Source organism: Papaver somniferum, chromosome 7 (assembly GCF_003573695.1).
Source record: "Papaver somniferum cultivar HN1 chromosome 7, ASM357369v1, whole genome shotgun sequence".
Taxonomy (NCBI): domain Eukaryota; kingdom Viridiplantae; phylum Streptophyta; class Magnoliopsida; order Ranunculales; family Papaveraceae; genus Papaver; species Papaver somniferum.
Window position 1 is genome coordinate 189,514,536 of NC_039364.1, and position 19,227 is coordinate 189,533,762.

At 37.2% G+C, this 19,227-nt stretch overlaps 2 protein-coding genes and 1 pseudogene across 2 annotated transcripts; 1 reads left to right on the forward strand and 2 right to left on the reverse strand.

Moving 5' to 3' along the window:
• The first annotated feature begins 2,253 nt into the window (after positions 1 to 2,253).
• LOC113299239 lies at positions 2,254 to 6,978 on the forward strand (annotated as a pseudogene).
• A 232-nt stretch (positions 6,979 to 7,210) lies between these two features.
• Positions 7,211 to 9,785, reverse strand: LOC113299238 (pentatricopeptide repeat-containing protein At2g35030, mitochondrial-like). Its single transcript, XM_026548227.1, has 2 exons — positions 7,679 to 9,785; positions 7,211 to 7,253 (listed from the first exon to the last, which is right to left on the reverse strand). Exons 1-2 carry the CDS (start codon positions 9,550 to 9,552, stop codon positions 7,250 to 7,252), a joined length of 1,878 nt encoding a protein of 625 aa, XP_026404012.1. The 5' UTR covers positions 9,553 to 9,785; the 3' UTR covers positions 7,211 to 7,249.
• A 125-nt stretch (positions 9,786 to 9,910) lies between these two features.
• On the reverse strand, positions 9,911 to 12,342 carry LOC113299240. Its single transcript, XM_026548228.1, has one exon. It carries the CDS (start codon positions 12,031 to 12,033, stop codon positions 10,129 to 10,131), a length of 1,905 nt encoding a protein of 634 aa, XP_026404013.1. The 5' UTR covers positions 12,034 to 12,342; the 3' UTR covers positions 9,911 to 10,128.
• Between the last annotated feature and the right edge of the window lie 6,885 nt (positions 12,343 to 19,227).

Consider the following 19,227-nt stretch of genomic DNA (forward strand, 5'->3'; position numbering starts at 1 on the left):
TTATCCATTTAATCACTAAGGCTATAATATTTTAAACCTTGAAACAAAAACTACTTTTATTTCAAGAGATGTTGTTTTCCATGAGCATTGTTTCCCATTTAAAGATGCTAATGTCACTAACAAGGATTTCTTGTTTTCCCCTCCATAGGAAGAGGAATATTATGATGACAATGCAGCTTTATCACCTGCTTTACATCCTCTCATCCGTGTGTCCAATTCTCATCCACACTGTTCCGTCCACTTCAATATCTGACAACACTTTGTCAACAGGTGACTCTTCACCTTCCACTTCAGGTGACTCTTCACCTTCCACTGCTAAGCAGTCATCCATAGCGCTCTCTCCTGCTGCTGTGTCTCTGCCAATGACGTCTGCAGGTGACTCTTCAGCTTCCAATGCCGATCAGTTATCACCAGCAATCCCACCTGGTGCCAACCTGCCACTGATACCGACAGTTTCACCTGAAATTTCTCAGTCTGCCAATGAACAAATTGTCAAGAGGTCTTCTCGGTAAAGCCATCCTCCACCTCACCTAAAGGATTATATTTGCACAGTGAGCCAAAGTAAGTCCAATTCTCCTTATCCTCTCACCAATTATATTTCTTTTGATAATTGTACTCCACAACATCGTGCATTTCTTTCTTCCGTTATAACTACTGATGAACCTCGCAATTTTACGGAAGCTATTAAAATACCTGAATGGCGTGACGCTATCGTAAAAGAACATTCCGCTTTACAAGCCAATGATACTTTCACTCCTACTAATATACCTCCTGGAAAAACAACCATTGGTTGTAAGTGGGTGTTTAAAATAAAATATCGACCGGATGGCACGATTGAGCGTCGTAAGGCACGTCTTGTTGCCAAAGGCTATACTCAACAGGAAGGAATTGATTATCATGATACATTTACCCCTGTTGCGAAGTTAGTATCTGTCCGTGTTCTCCTATCTGTTGATGCAATTAATAATTGGCCTTTACATCAATTAGATGTTAACAATGCCTTTTTACAATGCGATATCAATGAAGAAATCTACATGAAACTTCCTCCAGGCTTTCAGAAAAAGGGTGAAACTCATGTTTACAGGCTTAACAAATCCTTATATGGCCTCAAGCAAGCTTCTCTACAATGGTTTGCAAAATTCTCTTCTGCTTTACTTAATGAGGGATTTGTTCAATCTCATGCTGATTATTCTCTTTTTATTTATCACTCTGGTACTATATCTATTTATGTTTTAGTATATGTTGATGACATTGTTATTACAGGTAACAGTGAATTGGCAATTCAGGATCTAAAACATAAGCTTGAATCCAAGTTTTCTCTCAAAAATCTTGGCCGCTTACAGTATTTCTTGGTTATTGAAGTTTCTCGGTCTCTCAAAGGTATTTTTCTATGTCAACGTAAATATATTCTTGACATTGTCCGTGATTCTGGACTTCCAGGTGCTAAGGTTGCTCCTTCTCCAATGGAACCACATCTTAAGCTTCTCCCAACTTCAGGTGATTCTCTTCCTGATCCTAGCATTTATCGACGTTTAATTGGTCGACTTCTTTATCTTCAGGTAACACGACCTGACATTACCTACTCGGTCAATTATTTAAGTCAATTTATGCAACAACCATGTTCTGGTCACTTGGATGCTGCACACCGTGTAGTTCGTTATCTCAAAGGAATTGTTAGTCATGGCATTTTCCTTTCTGCAACTAGCTCTCTATCTCTTGCTGGTTATACTGATTCTGATTGGGCAGGTTGTCCCACTACTCGACGTTCTACTACAGGATATTTCACCATGCTAGGAAATAGTCATATCTCTTGGAAATCTAAGAAACAACCCACAATCTCTTTATCTTCTGCTGAAGCAGAATATCATGCTCTGGCCAAATTAACTTCTGAACTTCAGTGGTTACATTATTTATTCACTGATCTTCGTGTTGCTATTCCAAAGCCTATTCGAGTTTATTGCCATAACCAGGCTGCTATTCACATCTCAGAAAATCCTGTATTTCACGAAAGGACTAAACATATCGAAATCGATTGCTATTTCGTTCGTGAAAAGCTTTTATCTGGTCTCATCAAACCAACTCACATTCCTTCAACAGAACAACTAGCAGATCTCTTCACCAAACCACTGGGAGTAGATCATTTTCGACGTATTACAAGCAAGTTGGGCGTTCAACCTCATTCGTCAACCGCTCCAACTTGAGGGGGGGGGGGGGGGGGGGGGGGGGTATTGGACGTGTATATGTAAACTACAGTCCACCACCAACTGCACCGTCAACACACACCTACGGCTAACATACAAGAACAAGTATTCCGGAGTCAAGCAGTTGAATCTGTATAAAGTCCGAGTCCTTAGTTTTACTTCCTGTTATATTCAACCTATATTATCTGAGTCTTCCTGTATTATCTCTGAATTAGAATAACAACTCTGTACATCGGGTATTATAAATTGAATGAGAAAACAAAGAGTCTACACAGTTGTGTAAACTTACCGGTATATCTAGATTCTTAATTTTAAGAAATAATCATGCATGTAATGAATTCCACAGTGATAAGATTAAGGATCTAAAACACTGGTAAAATTTTGTTCAAGCTTCAGTTGAGAGATCTAGCGACCATTAGAATACCATTGTTTAGAAACAAATTTAATCCATGGAGATCATCACATTTAGTATGGTGTTGGTTTCTCTTTTATTATGTTTTTCATCGGTGGTTATGTTGTTGAGAGCGAGAAGGTTTATTATACAAATCATCAGGAAATGATGGGTGTACAACTCCTTTCAAAGATTTCTATGCATGAAATTGAACTAGAAGTTCATGCAGAAGCCTCAGTTAACACAACTCCTCGTCTTCTCGGATTAAATGTATGTAAATCTGAGACCTGATTAGTTCCTTGGAATATTTTGGTTTGGGAAGATTTTTTTTCTTTCTTTTTGAAGCATATTTAAGCCTTTTAATTAAGTTTGGCCAGCCTAGTCTGGTTTATTTTTCCACCCTAGTATATATTCTGTATCTTCTCCTCTCCCTCTTTAGAATCAAAACTTCTCCAGCTCATATTCTGTTCTCCAAGATATGATTTCATCGTTTGATGCTTGCTTGTTGGCATGTCGTTTTCTTGTCCGACTTAAATTGTTTGAGTGTTTTTTTGGTGGCTCCATTACTGTCCAACTAGTCTACCCATTTTCAAATATCTAAACATTTCTTACCATCTGATGAGCGAGATTAGATTTTTTCCGGATCGTTTCCGGGGGAAAATATTTTTAATTCGCAGCTAAGTGACCATCAAATTTTAGAGATATGACGTGTGACTTAACCACAACTAGCTACCGGTCTTTTACTGACTACCGTATCTTTCCCAAATAGTTCGGATGTCTACTTTTCCGGATGCCATATTTTTTCCATATTCTAGATGCATCATATTTCTTCCTTTAATCAATCCAAAATAAGACTCGTGCTTGCGGAATAAAATCACAAAAGCAAAACATCTCAGAAATCAAGACATCCGGGAGATCTAGGCTAGTACAATCTACTTCCTGATTTGTTATTTGTTTTGATTTAGAAATGACTGCTTTTGTTTTATGAAAACCTAATTTTGCTTCATGGTTCTTATTTATTTTATTTTTTTGATCAGTCAAGAGGAAATCATGGTGTTCTTATCAAAATCCACTCTTTTCCCAAAGCCATATTCGTTCACATACTTGAAAAGTTATCAAGGCCATATTCGTTCACATACTTGCAAAGTTACACACTAGAACCTCCACAAACCATATTGTTGTTACAATTGCTTATATTCCCGTGGTGGATCCATCATTTGTCACTTTAACTGCACTGAAAACTATATACAAAGAAAAGAAAAAAGAAAAAAAAATGTATCAACTACAATTAATTAATTAGACAATGTGGTTTTTTATGAGAATGTGGCAATGAAGATGATGCTAACAATTCGTCATTGATCGACTATTAAAGCAGTGTATATGGAAGAGTTAATATACCGAGGCTAGCTGAGAAAATTAGCAGCTGATAATGTAACATACTAACATGTTATATGTATTCTTTCCCTTGGTGGTGATTATGTGACTCACCTGTTGATCGTGATCCTGGTAATGATGGTCTTTCTGTGATAAAGGCTTTCGTCAGAAATAAAGGAGTACATGAATTCGTGTATTTGGAATTTTGGAAAAATACGGTAGTTTACTAGTTAAATCAGGTTGCTAATTGTGGTTAAGTCTAAGGTTTGCTGAGGTCATACCTCTTTCATCCGACAGTTGTTATAGTTGCGAGTTCTTTTTTGATCTCGCGCTGCGACTTCAAAATCTTTTCCGTTTCTGGGTCTAGTAAACGTGATGCGTTCATGAACTCCAAACTTGCTAGATAATTGACATGACAAAAAAGTTACCTGCTTAATTTCTCCGAATTCACAGGGACAAAGCAGTGAATGGATAACCGTGACATTTAAACACCCCCATCCCACTGCAGATGACTGGGTCGCAGTTTTCTCTCCTGCTACATTCAAGTAAGATTTCATCTGCTAGTTCTGCATTGTCCTACTTACATATTTTCTTGAGAATTGTCTAATGATGATTTTGATATGTGCAGTGCCTCAACTTACAAGCTTAATTACAAGCCTACTTACGATCCAAAGTACTTAAGTCCATTGTTGGTTACTGCCCCAATTAAGGTTCCTATTTTCCACCTTTATTACTTTACTTTATGAGCCTAATATATTGCTGGTCGAGCTGTTAAAGAAAAATTTGTGCCTGAAAGAGTGTTACTTAATCCATTTTATTCAGTACAAATTCGCGAATGAGTCGAATCCTGATTACATAAATACGGGATCTGGATCGTTGAAATTCCGTCTAATCAATCAAAGATATGACTTTGCATTTGGGTTATTTTCCGGGGGACTTGACAAGGTAAACTTTTGGGATTAATAGCTCAATCGAATTTATAATTTGGATGACATTTTAAATCGTATTATAGTTACTTACTCTGATTTTCTTTTACTGTTGTAGCCCAAGTTGATAGCTACTTCAAACAAAATCTCTTTTGCTAACCCAAAGGCACCTCTTTATCCTCGTCTTGCACTTAGAAAGGCTTGGGACGAAGTAAGTTTACGTTTTCTTTTTCAATTTTTTGTTCTCAAAATTATACGACTGTAATTTACATAGTAAAGTTGGTATTGTGTTTACATAGATGACTGTTACTTGGACAAGTGATTACGACATAAACGAGGCAATTCCTTTCGTTCAATGGTGCCTTGCGGGTGAATCGCAGGCTCGTTCACCAGCTGGGACATTAACGTTCACTCGAACCAGCATGTGTGGTATGACTTTAACATAGTGTTTCCAATTCGTATATCGTGTATAATTGTGAATTTCCTTTGCCTGACATGAAAACATCGTTTGGACCAGGTCCACCTGCAAGAACTGTTGGCTGGAGAGAACCTGGCTTCTTCCACACAAGTTTCTTAAAGAACTTGTGGCCAAATCAGAAGTAAGTTCATCATCCATTAAGAGCTCGTACAGTTTGTTGCTTAGGATCGATAAAGTTTCAGATATGTAATCCAAACAAATGCCCGTGTCACAGGTATACATACGAATTGGGGCATAAATTGACGGATGGTATATATGTTTGGAGTAAACTCTACTCATTCACTGCACCACCATATCCTGGACAGAATTCTTTACAGCGTGTTATTATCTTTGGAGACACTGGAAAACCAGAACGAGATGGTTCAAATGAGTATATGAATTTCCAGCCAGGAGCTCTTAATACAACAGATACACTTGCCAAGGATTTGGCAAACTATGATATAGTCTTTCACATAGGTGACTTGTCTTACGCAGACGGTTTCCTCTCTCAATGGGATCAATTCACGGAAATGGTTGAACCCATTGCGCCTCTGCTGTACCTTACATGGTTGCTAGGTATGTTAAAGGCCTCAATTCACAACTATATATGGTTTATTTTTCGATCGATGAGTCTTAATATGCTCCTTTTGTTTCTAAAAATTTCTATTTTAGTGGAAACCACGAGCCAGATTGGCCAAATTCAGGATCCTTTTATGCCACACAAGACTGGTGGAGAATGTGGTGTACCCGCCGAAACAATGTTTTACGAACCAGCCGAAAATCGTGCAAATTACTGGTATTCTTTTTTAATGTCTATCTCAATATGTTAACGTTGTAGGTTCTGCTAACTAAAAATGCTTATATGTATCTTAGGTACTCTGTCGACTATGGTATGTTCCGCTTTTGCATTGGTGACTCTGAACATGACTGGAGAGAGGGGACTGAGCAGTACAAATTCATCGAGAAATGTTTTGCAACAGCAGATAGGAAAAAACAACCATGGCTTATTTTCGCCACTCATCGAGTTCTTGGCTATTCATCCAATGACTGGTATGCTCAACAAGGTTCATTCGAAGAACCCATGGGAAGAAGTAGTCTACAGAAACTATGGCAGAAATACAGAGTTGATATTGCTTTCTATGGCCATGTTCACAGTTATGAGAGAACTTGCCCAATGTACGAGGTAGACCTTCAATTTTCTTAAGATGTTACCCTTCACACTCACAGTTACATCAACTCGATCAAAATAATACGTGAACTGATACTAACCTTGTCCAAAATGTGGTAATGCAGAATATTTGTGTGAACTCAGCTATGACGCACTTCTCAGGACCATGGAACGGAACCATTCGCGTAGTTGTTGGAGGAGGTGGAAGCCAGTTAGCAAAATTCACAAACCTAAAGATGAGTTGGAGTTTACACAAAGATTTCGATTTTGGGTTCGTGAAAATGACTGCATTCAACCACACAGCTCTCCTTTTTGAATACAAGAAGAGCAGCGATGGGAATGTCTACGACTCGTTCACAATCACAAGAGAATACAAGGACGTTCTTGCTTGCACAATTGACAGTTGTGCACCTGTTACTTTAGCTACCTAGTTGCATAGCATAGTGTTGGGAATTGGTCGAAAAATGTAGCCTAGTTGATGTTTTCAATTCTTACCAAAACCCAATATTCAATTGCATAGATGTTAATAATATCAAAACCGGGTTAGAGAGTGTGTGTACCTTTGCTTGCTTAATCCAATTACCAACTTAGAAACTTCACAAACTAATTTTTTCCTTGCAGCTTTGTCTTCAAACACCAAGGGCTGTTGCTTGGCTTGAAAGAAAAAAATAAAGCTCCTGTATCTTTGTTTCCGGATGCCCAAACTTTGCTATAAACACCAGCAATTGTTGATTAACTGGAAGGAAATATTAGTTCGTTTAGCTTCTTGATTAGTAATACCCTTTCCTGGATCAAGAAGAGGCTACGACTTCTTGAAGAGAAACTCTTGTAGCTTTTTCAAAGAAACAAAGACAAGCCAACTTTATCGCAATGAAAAGTTTGCGTGGGTTTTAGACAAGGATGGGATAATAAGGTGGACTTAGTTTCTCCTCCCTATTTACCTCCCTACAATCTAAAATCCTATTTACCTCCCTACAATCTAAACCCCACATTTGAGTTTAGATTCACATTCAGGTTCAGGTGGGGTTCACCATTTCCCAGATGTGGGGTTTAGATTGTAGGGAGGTGGAAAAGAGGGAGCTGAATAGCACTGCCGTTACTAATTTACTGCAATAGTTATATTACTACTCATCCACTATAGGCTCTGTACATGATACATACCCTTCTCCCTTCATGTTTGCGTAAAGATCATGTAACAAACAGTAAATCCACTCTGTTTCGGCATGAGATTTATCACGAACGACAAACACATTAACCATGTTTCCAACTTCAATCCAACTACAACCAGGTTGTTTTTTCAATCCACTATCCTTCATCTTTAACCTAACTTCTGCAGCGTCTTTCCAGTTCCCATTCGCTGCATATATATTTGACAACAACAGATGAGTTCCTGCATTATCATGTTCCAACTCTGAAAGCCGTTTTGCTACAAATTCCCCTATTTTTATGTTCCCATAATAACTACAACCAGCAAGAAGAGCATTCCAAACACATTTCGATGTCCTAGCTCCAAGTCCTTCGATGAACTCAAATGCCTCCTCCAACTTCCCTGATCTTCCACAGAGATCAACTAAACATGCATAATGATCTTCTTTCAAATCAATCGAACCATCTTTTACCAATTCGTCAAAGAATTTCATACCTTCATCAACTAAACCCGAATGACTACAAGCAGTTAGAATCCCAACGTAGGTAACATCGTTGGGTCGGAATCCTAGGTTGCGCATTTCATCCATCATCTGGATTGCTTCTTTACCACACCCATGGTGGGAATAAGCAGCAATCATACAGTTCCAAGAGACCAAGTCCTTTTGCTTTGATCTACAAAACATTTCTCTAGAAATACTTAATTCGCCACATTTTGAGTACATACTGATGAGTGCAGATTCCACAAATGCATTGTTTTGAAAATTTGATTTACTAATGACCTGATGAATCTGTCTACCCTCGCTAAGACCAGCTAAATTACTACAAGCACTTAAAACACTAAGAAAAGTACCTTGATTAGGCCAAATTCCATCAGCCTGCATTCTTGAGAAAATTCTGAGTGCTTCCTCACTCTGCTCAGATTGTACAAAACCCTCAATCATTGTTGTCCAAGTAACTACATTTCTTTCTTGCATCTCATTGAACAATTTCCTTGCTCGTTTTAGATCTCCATTCTGAATAAACCCGGTGATCATAGCATTCCAAGATGGGAGATCTCTCTCGGGCATCTTTTCAAAAATCTCAAGAGCTTCTTTTAACCTAAAATTCTGAGCATAACCAGTAACCATAGCATTCCAAGAAATCACATTCCTATTGGGCATTCTTTCGAAAAGTTCCGTTGCTTCATCGATTCTCCCACATTTTGACAAACCTGTAACCATTGCCGTCCAAGAAACCACATCTCTCTCTGGCATTATATCAAAAAGCTTCCTCGCTTCATCTACTCTTCGAGCGTGAGCTAAAGCCGTTATAATCGTGTTCCAAGAAACCACATTTCTTTCAGGCATTTGATTAAACAAATTTAGAGCAGAATCAACAAAACAGACAGCAGCATACCCAGATATCATAGTGTTCCAAGTAACAATATTTTTACAAGGCGTTTCAACAAACAGCCTTTCCGCTTCAGCAATTTGATGCGATCGAACGTACCCAGATAACAACGCAGTCCAAGTAAAAACGTCTTTTTTCGAACTCGGATCGTCGAAAAGAATTCTCGCCTCTTTAAGACATCCACATTTGATATACCCAGTAATCATAGTAGTCCAGGTAACAACGTCTAAATCAGGCATTTTATCAAACAACTTACGAGCTTCAACAATTTTTCCTTCTCTACTTAATTTCGTAATCAACCGATTTGAATGAGAAATATTTGAGTTTAGGGTCTGATCTCTTAGTGATGATCTGATCTTTGTAGGGCTGATTTGAGAATGGTAATGGCTCCATGAAGTACTGAGTTTTAGAGGTGACACAGAGGAAACAAATGTTCTAGTAGGAAATATTCGGTTTAGTTTAATAACAAAAATTGGGATTTGAAATCTAAACAACATTTATATTTTAAGAGTTAGTGATGATAGCCAAATTTAGACGCTCGTTATGAGAAGGGTGCTGCTAAATACACAACAATCACGTCAGCACGGGAAAAGTGATTCGACAGCTCAGCTGTGTAGGAAAAGGTTAAAACTCGAGACTGTCCCTCACAAATCAGAATTACAAACATAGCATTAACCAATAGAGTTGACCTACTTTGAAGAACCTCCTGACGGATAGAAACTGATGATCATGTCTTCACAGAGGAATTCACCAATTCCAAAGAGAGAATATCTAATCAGAAAAATGCATGCTACCAGAAGGGCTAATCGTAAAGAACATAGGAATTAATGGAATTGCGCATGGTAGAATGAGATAGACAGAAAGAAAGCCCAAAAGGGTTTGCCATTTTCTCAAGATTGATAAAAACATCAACAAACGAACAGATGGATACAAGTCATTATCCTCTTAAAAAGAATAGTACAAACACACTAAAATTATCCTCTTAAAAAGAATAGTACAAACACACTAAAACACGCTGCAAGAAACCAAAATAGGATACAAACACGAAAAGAATGCGCCAAGAGTCTTTGGTATCAGTTGCACATATAAAGGCCACTTGCGAACCTGTGATTAACCTCATAAAAGTCTGTCTTACCCTCGGTAGCTGGTCGCAGTGAAACCCCAGACAACGATCTAGTTCCCTGCACTGAAAATTTGACATACCCAACAACCTCAATTTCTTCAAGAGAATCTTGTTCATTTATATCAACAGGCATTTGAGCCCGTAACATACCAGGAGGACCCTTCAAAGGAATCTCCTGAATGTGCCAACTCAACTCCTTCTCGGATCTGTTCAAACCAGCTTTCGGGGACACATTCAACAATGTTGGGTCAACTGGTAGCTTCAAAACAAACGTAACATCATTCAAGGGTGCTGGCAAATCCGGATTTGACACATACTGAATCATCACAGAAAGTAGAGTTCCACTGTGACGTGTAACCATACGAACCCTTAAAGGTAATGGTGTCAATCGAGGCAGAAGACTATACTTCAGAACTGGAAGAGGTTCCTCAGAAGATTTCGTCCTTAAATGAAATAACCCGTTTCGAAGACTACTGACAAGAGAATTTTGCATAACAAACCTTTTGACTCCTGAAGTACCCTCAACTCGGAAGGAGAATTCAGTTTCTTTGTCGCCAACCATTTTTGATGGCAAAGTTTTCAAATAAACAGTACCCATTAAACTCACCCTAGCAAGGATAGACTCTCTGAATTCAACACTGATTTCTTCAGATATATACATCTCAGGTCCCTGCATTTCAGTTTTCTTCACCAAAAGGTTTTCAAGAGTTCCCCCTGTTCCACCTGGAGCAGTAGTTGCCACAACATCACCACCTGAGTTTAAAAATTCCAAACCTCCCAAACCCTCATTCTTTGGAAATTTCTTTGGTCCAACAAATTCAGATGCATCCAATCCTCCACCCCAAGCATCATCAAGCCCTTCAAAAGCTTGATTCAAACTCTCCTCTTCTTTACCAAACTCAACACCACCATAGTTCCCTTCAAATCCTTCAACACCAATATGTGTAGATTGTGTGGCCTCTGCTGGTGGTAGAGTAGTTACATCTAACCCAGAAAGTGCACTTAGATCAGTAGCCGAAGACGAATCCTTATTTTTCTTAAAGCCACCCACTAATTCCTCTGGCTTATTAATCGCATCACTAGCAGCAAAAGGATCTTTCTCTGTTTCAGAAGTTCCCTCAGGTTTCTTTTCTTGCAACAACTCTTCTTTATCTGCTTGCGAGGAAGTAGTTATCAAAGTCGATGCTACTTCATCGCCAGCAGCCAAAGTCTCCGAAGGCAATTCAAAAGTAGCATTTGAAAACAGTTCAACATTTGCTTGATGTTCTAACGAAAGAAACTCAACATTACTCCAATTATCAGCTCCTCTAATACGGTTCTCAGTATCAATACCAGAATGTACCATCTTAGCAATACTATCACCATGCATTGAAGATAACATAGCGACAAGCCTAATAGAACTAACACCTTTCAAAACAATATCTAGCGCCATATAAATTTCTGCATACTTTCTATTGAGTTTCTCAGGAGTAACATCAACACCACGACAAGCAGCAACAATAACACTAACAGCTTGATTAACAATACCAATACATTCAAATACATTATTAACACATTCATCTTGATCAACAGTGGTAATACCTAAAACATAAATCCCATTAACAAGACGATAAACAACACGATATTTACTTTCTACACCAACAATTACTTGTCCACTTGATGCAGCTAATGGATCATCACCTAATGATATATCCCCATCTTCTGTTAAGATCTGTTTACCTGTTGCGAAAGCCATACGTGTTTGTCTAAAGGCTGATAGAGCTACTAATGCTCTTGCTGGTGGAAACCATTCACGTGTTTGTAATAGGATATCAGATCCATTTGCTGGTTGTAGAGACAAAGCTAAACACGCCATTGATTAACTCTTCTTAATTTATTAAACTTCCTTTTACAAGATCATTGAATTAGCTTGTTTCAGATCTCTGTATCTAGGGTTTGTAAATGTTTGCTGAAATTTGTGATCTAAAGAGGGAAATGAATCAAAAGAAATGATAGAAAAAAATTACACTTACAGAGAAATTGGAAGTTAGATTTTCCAATTACTGGGGTTTGAATCTGAAATGTGGAGAGAATCAAGAGAGACTGGGGGAATATAGGTTTGGTATTTTTCTCGTCTTCGCTGTACAGGAAAAAAGAACAAGAAGGCGTTTATGGTGGTTGCCCCTTTTTCTTTGTTTCCATTTTTCTTTGGGACGGATGGGATATAGCCATCCAAAGCAGATAGATAAGGGATGTCCAGTGGTTAGCTAATTACTAAGTTGCCCTTAAATACATAAAAATGTACCGAGATAAGCTTTTTTTTGGGGAAATTATTGTTTGGTCCTTTTTAGGTCCAAGACTATTTGGTCCAGCGGGAAAATGCGTTTCCTATTTGGTCTGTAATTATTTAAAAATATAAAATTGACAAAAATACCTTTTTGTAATATTTTAGCATTAATTTTCATAACTTTTCTATTTTCATAATTATCTGAGTTCATGTTGTCTGATGAAGCCTGAACTTCCTACTTATTTTCTTGTAGGAGTTCATTCTGTTTAATGAGCTATCAAGTGTTTGGTAATGCCTTTTATAGATTCGAGTTCATTCTTAATTAAAAAATGAACACACAACAAAAAATTCATTATTATGAACAAAAAAAACAAAGTTCATTCTTTCGAATGAACACCTAATAATTCAACATCTAAAACAGAGTTCATTCTTTAACATGAACACATAACAAAAATTTATAAAAAAACAAAGTTCATTCTTTCGAATGAAACCTAATAATTCAAGATCTAAAACGGAGTTCATTCTTTAACATGAACACACAACGAAAATCAGAGTTCATTTTTTCGAATGAACACCTAATAAAAAGATCTAAAAATATAGTTCATTCTTTAAATCTTCATCATCTTCAACAATAACAACAGTAGCAGAGAAGAAAAACACAAAAAATCTCCATCGTTCATCATCATCTTCATCGTCAAAAACCTAGAAAAGACGGAAGAATAAGAATTATTTTCATCATCATCATCAGCGGCATCGTCGTCGTCTTCATCATCATCCTCGTCTTCATCATCTTTATAAGAAAAAAGAAGAAGAAGAAAAAAGAGAGAAAGTAGACCTGAAAAGAAAAGAGAGAGAAAAAAAATCTGAAAATGATTCCCTTCTCTCTTAATAATTGAGTATATATATATATGGTCCCAAAAGGGTACTTCTGTCACTACAAAAAGACAATTACATCATCCATGACGTCGTCCTGCGTGGATATTGTCCACCCTATGATCAAACTATAATTTCTAGGACCAAACAGTAATGTATATTTTTAAAAAGGACCAACAGACAGTTGACTAGGTTTATATGGTAGTTTTTACCTTCGTTTTTTGGTTAAGCTAAAGGTAATATTAAAAGAAAACGAAATGTACAGAGAATTTATAGAAGATGGAGAGCAATGAAAGAAGTCGAAGTAGCCCCAAAAACTTAGAGCAATTCTTATGGTGGAAGAATTCCATATTCCATGTCACCTCAGCATTTGGAGTCGTTCATGGAAGCTCAAGTCTTATGGTGGAATCATAGTAACGCTAAAAAGAATAGTGTTTAACGCTAAAAAGAATAGCGTTTAACTTGGTCAATGGTATTTGACTATAATTGAAAAGGCGAGAGTACCCAAATAAACCTCAAGCTAAAACTTTTCCTACCTATAAGTCCTTTCTCCGAAAGTGATTGTCTATGGACTGAGTCGAGACAATACAACTAATCGGTTCACACTTCGTGTGATCGTCTATGGATACGAGATCGAGACAATACAACAACGAAGTATGTTTACTTGATAAAAAGGTTCGGACTAAACCAAACACAATAGGATTGCTTATCAAGTAAATAGGAACTAACGTTTGTGTAATTTACTTTAATTATAATAAAACAATTATAAAGCGGAAAATAAAAGTAAATGACACAACAAGATTTTGTTAACGAGGAAACCGCAAATGCAGAAAACCCCGGTACCTTGTCCAGAATTGAATACTCTCAGGATTAAGCCGCTACACAAAATTAAACCAACTTCTTATAATTGAGACCAAGCAACTAAACCTATAACTCACCTAGTTCCGTCTGTATTCCCACGCCTCCAACTTATGAATAAGTCACGTACTTGGAACAATTCTTTTGGTTCGTATTCCAAACAGTAAAGGAACAACAAATCTGTTTGGTATCAACTCTCTTCAACCAAGTGATGTGAGTTCGACAAAGGCTCTTCTGTTTATCTTAACTAGTATACACGCACGTGCGATGCGCCTGCCGTTCCATTTATAAACCCGCAACGTGCGATGCGAGTGTCATTTCGTTTATAAACCCGTAACGTATTTCATTTCTTGATTTTCTTTTATATAAGATGAACAATACACACTAATATAAGATTGTCTTTTACGACACTATTTTAGTACGTGGACTCATGAAGATATTGTAATTTTGGCCGACAAATTTCAGTTCAACTGCATATAAACTATACTATACTACCATTATACTTGCATATCTGAAGCAAGTAGGAATAAAGATATCTTTTCAGATAAATCAAGAAAAATAGTTGGATTGAAGTTTTAATCAACCCCCATAATTGTACATGACGATAGATAACTGCTTGCATATTTTAAACCCACCGGTAATTCTTTGTGCTTCTTTCTTATCACTGTTTTTAGCTCTATGTCTAAAGGTCCTATGATTAAGTTCGCACAGGGGCTTTCGGCTCTGCATTTCTCTTGCTAGATGTGCTTCTTGTTGTTTCTCTTGCTAGATGTGCTTCTTTTTGTGTTACTATCATTGAATTATGCATTGTTGTGGCCAAAGTTCGATGTATCAGTAGTTGAAAATTTATTTGATGGACATCATAACCATGACATTTCCTTGGTAAGGAGACTACATACGGTTTGTTCCATGTCGCCTAAATCTACAATGAAATAAACAACCAACACCATTTAAATGTTCACCTTAAATGACATTTTGTTACTTCGAAATTGAGGTCCTCCGTCCGAAAATTTCGAAGAAAATTGCTTGTCAGAGAGTGTGTGCATGTGTGAAAAACAAATCATATCCAAATGTGGCGTGGGAGCCAACGTTGTCACGTGTTTACTTTTCCGATATTTGGAAAATGTCAACTTTTCAACTGTTTGTAGGACATTTTTGTCATTTTCTACTTATACAAAAACCTTTGTTCTCATCTCTGTTTTCGTTCTCCTTCGTCTGTAGCCATATCATTGCGGCACCGGCACCGGTACCACCCTCTCTGTGTACAAACTACTTCTCCTTCTATCATATGTTTTCTATCATATCTCACATCTCCTTCTATCATATGTTGTCCATAGAAATCGATGTTAATTTACGTTGTGTGGGGATTATTTTTTCGGTTGATTTTTTTAATTTGATCTTTGTTAATGGATTTGATATGGTTTGTACAGTTTGTTAGAATTTGATTTTCTTGCGAATCACGGCTGAATTCTAGGTGAAGTTCCTGATTCGTAAAAGAAAATCAATTATCCAGACTAACTTTGAAGTCTTTTCTAAATAACCATGTTTCATTGATTGTATGAGAAAGGATGAAAAATCTGATCGTTAACGAAAATAAGTAATCTGAAAAATAAAGTCGACGAAATGATGGTCAGCGAGATTCGAACCCTGTTCCACTGAGTCGCCTTAACTTAATATGTTATTGTACCTTGTCTTTTTAATTTAAGACTTCCAAAATTGAAGGTTATATTTGTAATAGAGAAAAAGCTTCACCAAAAATAAGGCTTTACCAAACAATTGGGTCTTTTCTTTATATTAATAAGATAAACACCTTCATCGGGTTCTTAGAGCTATCTTATTCTCAACTGTAGCGCCCCCAAAGCTAGCAGCTAACTAATCCAAGAGATTAACTAAATAAATAGGCACTAAGAATCTATTCATTTACTTAAACATTCAGTTAATAAATCTGCTACAAAACTTAACCCAAAAACTAGCCATGCTCAGAAATATATAAATAAGAACTCCTCTGAAATGATACATATACAATAGTCCATTTGGTTTGCAAATAGAATATACAACATAATATACATAGCAGAAGACTCAACGCCATAAAGCTTCCGCTGCACAACTCTGACCTGTCTCTGAAACTGAAAGTGGGAATGGGTGAGCACATCATCCCTAAAAGGGGTGCCCCGTAGGAATAACAACTAGCTTTCAAGTAATCATTAGTATGATTTGAACACAATGCATGTTTTATTGAAAGTTAATAAAACTCAGAAAGACAGTAAAACATATTATAGAAACTTTTCCAAAGCAATTCGAAAGAATAGTAAACATCCATAAAGAACGGTAAACATCCATGTATGAGATGTGTGTTGCCGCATATAAGGAAGAACAATGTTGCGGTGTATCGCCATAGCCGTTTAATATTGCGGTGTATCTCCCTAGCCATAGAATACTAGTATATAAAGGAAGAATAATATTGCGGTGTATCGCCCTAGCCGTTTAATATTGCGGTGTATCGACCTAGCCATAAAATACTGATATTGTTTCGGCACACATCTCATACCACAAAGCACACAAAGATATGCATGAATTTCATAACATAAAGATTTGTAAAACCTTGAATCCAAGAGAGTTCGTTATCGATTCCCACCTATTTTGATGACAAGCCTCACCTACCTCGAGATCCATGATCCACTGGTTCATCCTTGATCGATCGTTGTTAATAAAGATCAACTGTTAATCATACAAGCACTCTAAGAGTTTAGCCAAAAGGCTCACACAAGGCTCATAACATAATCTCAAACAATTCTCTAATTATAGGCTAAGTGAACTATCTAATGGTTATAAGCCCAAGTCCAAGAATCCAAGGCCTGGTCTAACTGATCAACTAACTGTCTCTAACGGTCATTTAAGTCAGCTAACGGTAAACCTCAGTCAAAGGTCGAAGTCCTGGTCAAAAGGGTCAACTGAGTCAAATCGGGTCAAGGGTCTAACTCAGGAAAAATCGGTGAGTCGACTCAGTCCACAAGACTGATTCAGGTTAATCTGATTTACAAATAACTCAATCAGATAGCCTAAGTCAGAATCACTAGATCAAGTCAGTTAAGCTGAAATGTCCAGATCAAACTATAACACAACTTCTTCATTCTTTCTACAATTCTAACAGATTAAACACAAACACCACTGCATTCATTAACAACAAACTTCAAAAACAACTTACAAATCAACTAAAGCCTACCCAATGTAGTCAATATCGGCCGTATCGGCCGATATATCGGGGATATTTCGGATATCGACCCAGAACGATACGATAAGAAGGATATCGGGGATACGATATTCGCCCGATAATATCGGCCGTATCGGTCGAATATCGGCCGTTTCGGTCAAATATCGGTCGTATCGGTCGATACGAAATTTTCCTACATTTCCTGATATGAGACGGTATTGGTCGTTTTCTATAAAGTTTAAGGGTAATTTTGGCGAAGAAAGTCTTCCGGGTGGTAGTAGAGGTGCTATAGCTCTCGAAGCAAGTCTACTAAAGTTACTCTTTTGTTTTTTTGATAAAATTGATGTTATCTATTATATCTTATCCGAAAATGTGTGGAGAAATGTTGAATATAAAATTATAGTCTCTAAATCTAGAACCGATATTTCAACGATAATATCCCCGATATAAAATCGTACCAGTGTATCGGTCCCGGCCGAGATGAACCGATATCCGATATTAACTACATTGAGCCTACCTGCAATAACAGCAGTTCCAAGATCTCACAACAAACACTAACTTCAACTCCATAACCATCAATGTCTGATTCATAAATTACAACCACTTAACTTAAGCAACAACCCTGCAATCTCAATTCAACATTCACCAGTTTAACATCCTCTTAATCTCTACACCCCCAACAGCCACATTAAAAGCTCAACGCAACATCAGTCGAACAAACTCAACTGCATCACATACCACCTGCCTCAATAACAATTCAGTACCAATACTATAACCTGAAATATCCATCTGCAATTTCCACTATACATACAAAACCACCATTCATAATACCACCTGAAATTAACCTAGCATCCTTCTAAAACTAAATTCATTCAAGACAACTTCCCCTCCATATAATATCTTCAATCCACAACACCACCACAATCAGTTGAGCATCGCTCAAATGTACATCCACCCAAACACTCAAACCATTCACCAACACAAAACCACCGCCACCAATCTACAACACTGACTCAATGCAGTTTTATTCTTTTTCTTCCTTTCTAGCTTTAACTGCACAGTTCAACAACACCGACAACTCTCTGTTTCTCAAATTCAATATCATCAAAACACAGAACAACAACAAAAGCATCTTTACTTAACTCAGCACAACCCTATTCTCTGTCCAACAATCTTAATTTGCATTCCCAAATTAATCCACAAAAACCCTAATTATGACTCTTGATTCCACAATTAAACCAAAATTGAAACTCCATATAATCCATTTAACTTCAATATAACAAACCCATGAAGCACTTTATCAATTCGAACTCACTAAACGTAATCAACAGAAAATAAATCCAAGAACTTTAATTTACCTCTTTCTCCAATTTTCTGAATTTACCTCATTTCGTATTGGCGTGTTTTAGCCAATTAATACGGTGCTTTTGTTGCAAGGAGTTGCTAAGGGATTTTCTTTGATTAACAATTTGGCTAAGTAGCTCTGCGTGTTAGTACTGTGTAATCTAGTATCACATTTTTTTTTATCATGTTTACATTAGACTGTTTGGTGTTATTACTATCCTTGCTTTGTTAAGTTCTAGTATTAGTCTAAGTACTAATGTAGCTAACATGTCACACCATAGAATGGAAAAATCCAGCCAACCTGCTGAAAACAACAAGAAGAAAAAGAATGTTAGGAAGAATAAGAGTACGGAACCGGATACGGAAGTGACTACGAATTACAAACAATGGACAACTCGAGAGACTGAGAAATTATTGGAACTGTTGGTAGAATCTACACTTGAGAAGAAGAAAGACACTAGTGGATGTCTTACTTTAAGGATTGCATTGGATCTATT

Coding starts and splice junctions, on each gene's coding strand:
- LOC113299238 (XM_026548227.1), bottom strand. CDS start 9,552: ATGTTGTTTAGATTTCAAATCCCAATTTTTGTTATTAAACTAAACCGA.
- LOC113299240 (XM_026548228.1), bottom strand. CDS start 12,033: ATGGCGTGTTTAGCTTTGTCTCTACAACCAGCAAATGGATCTGATATC.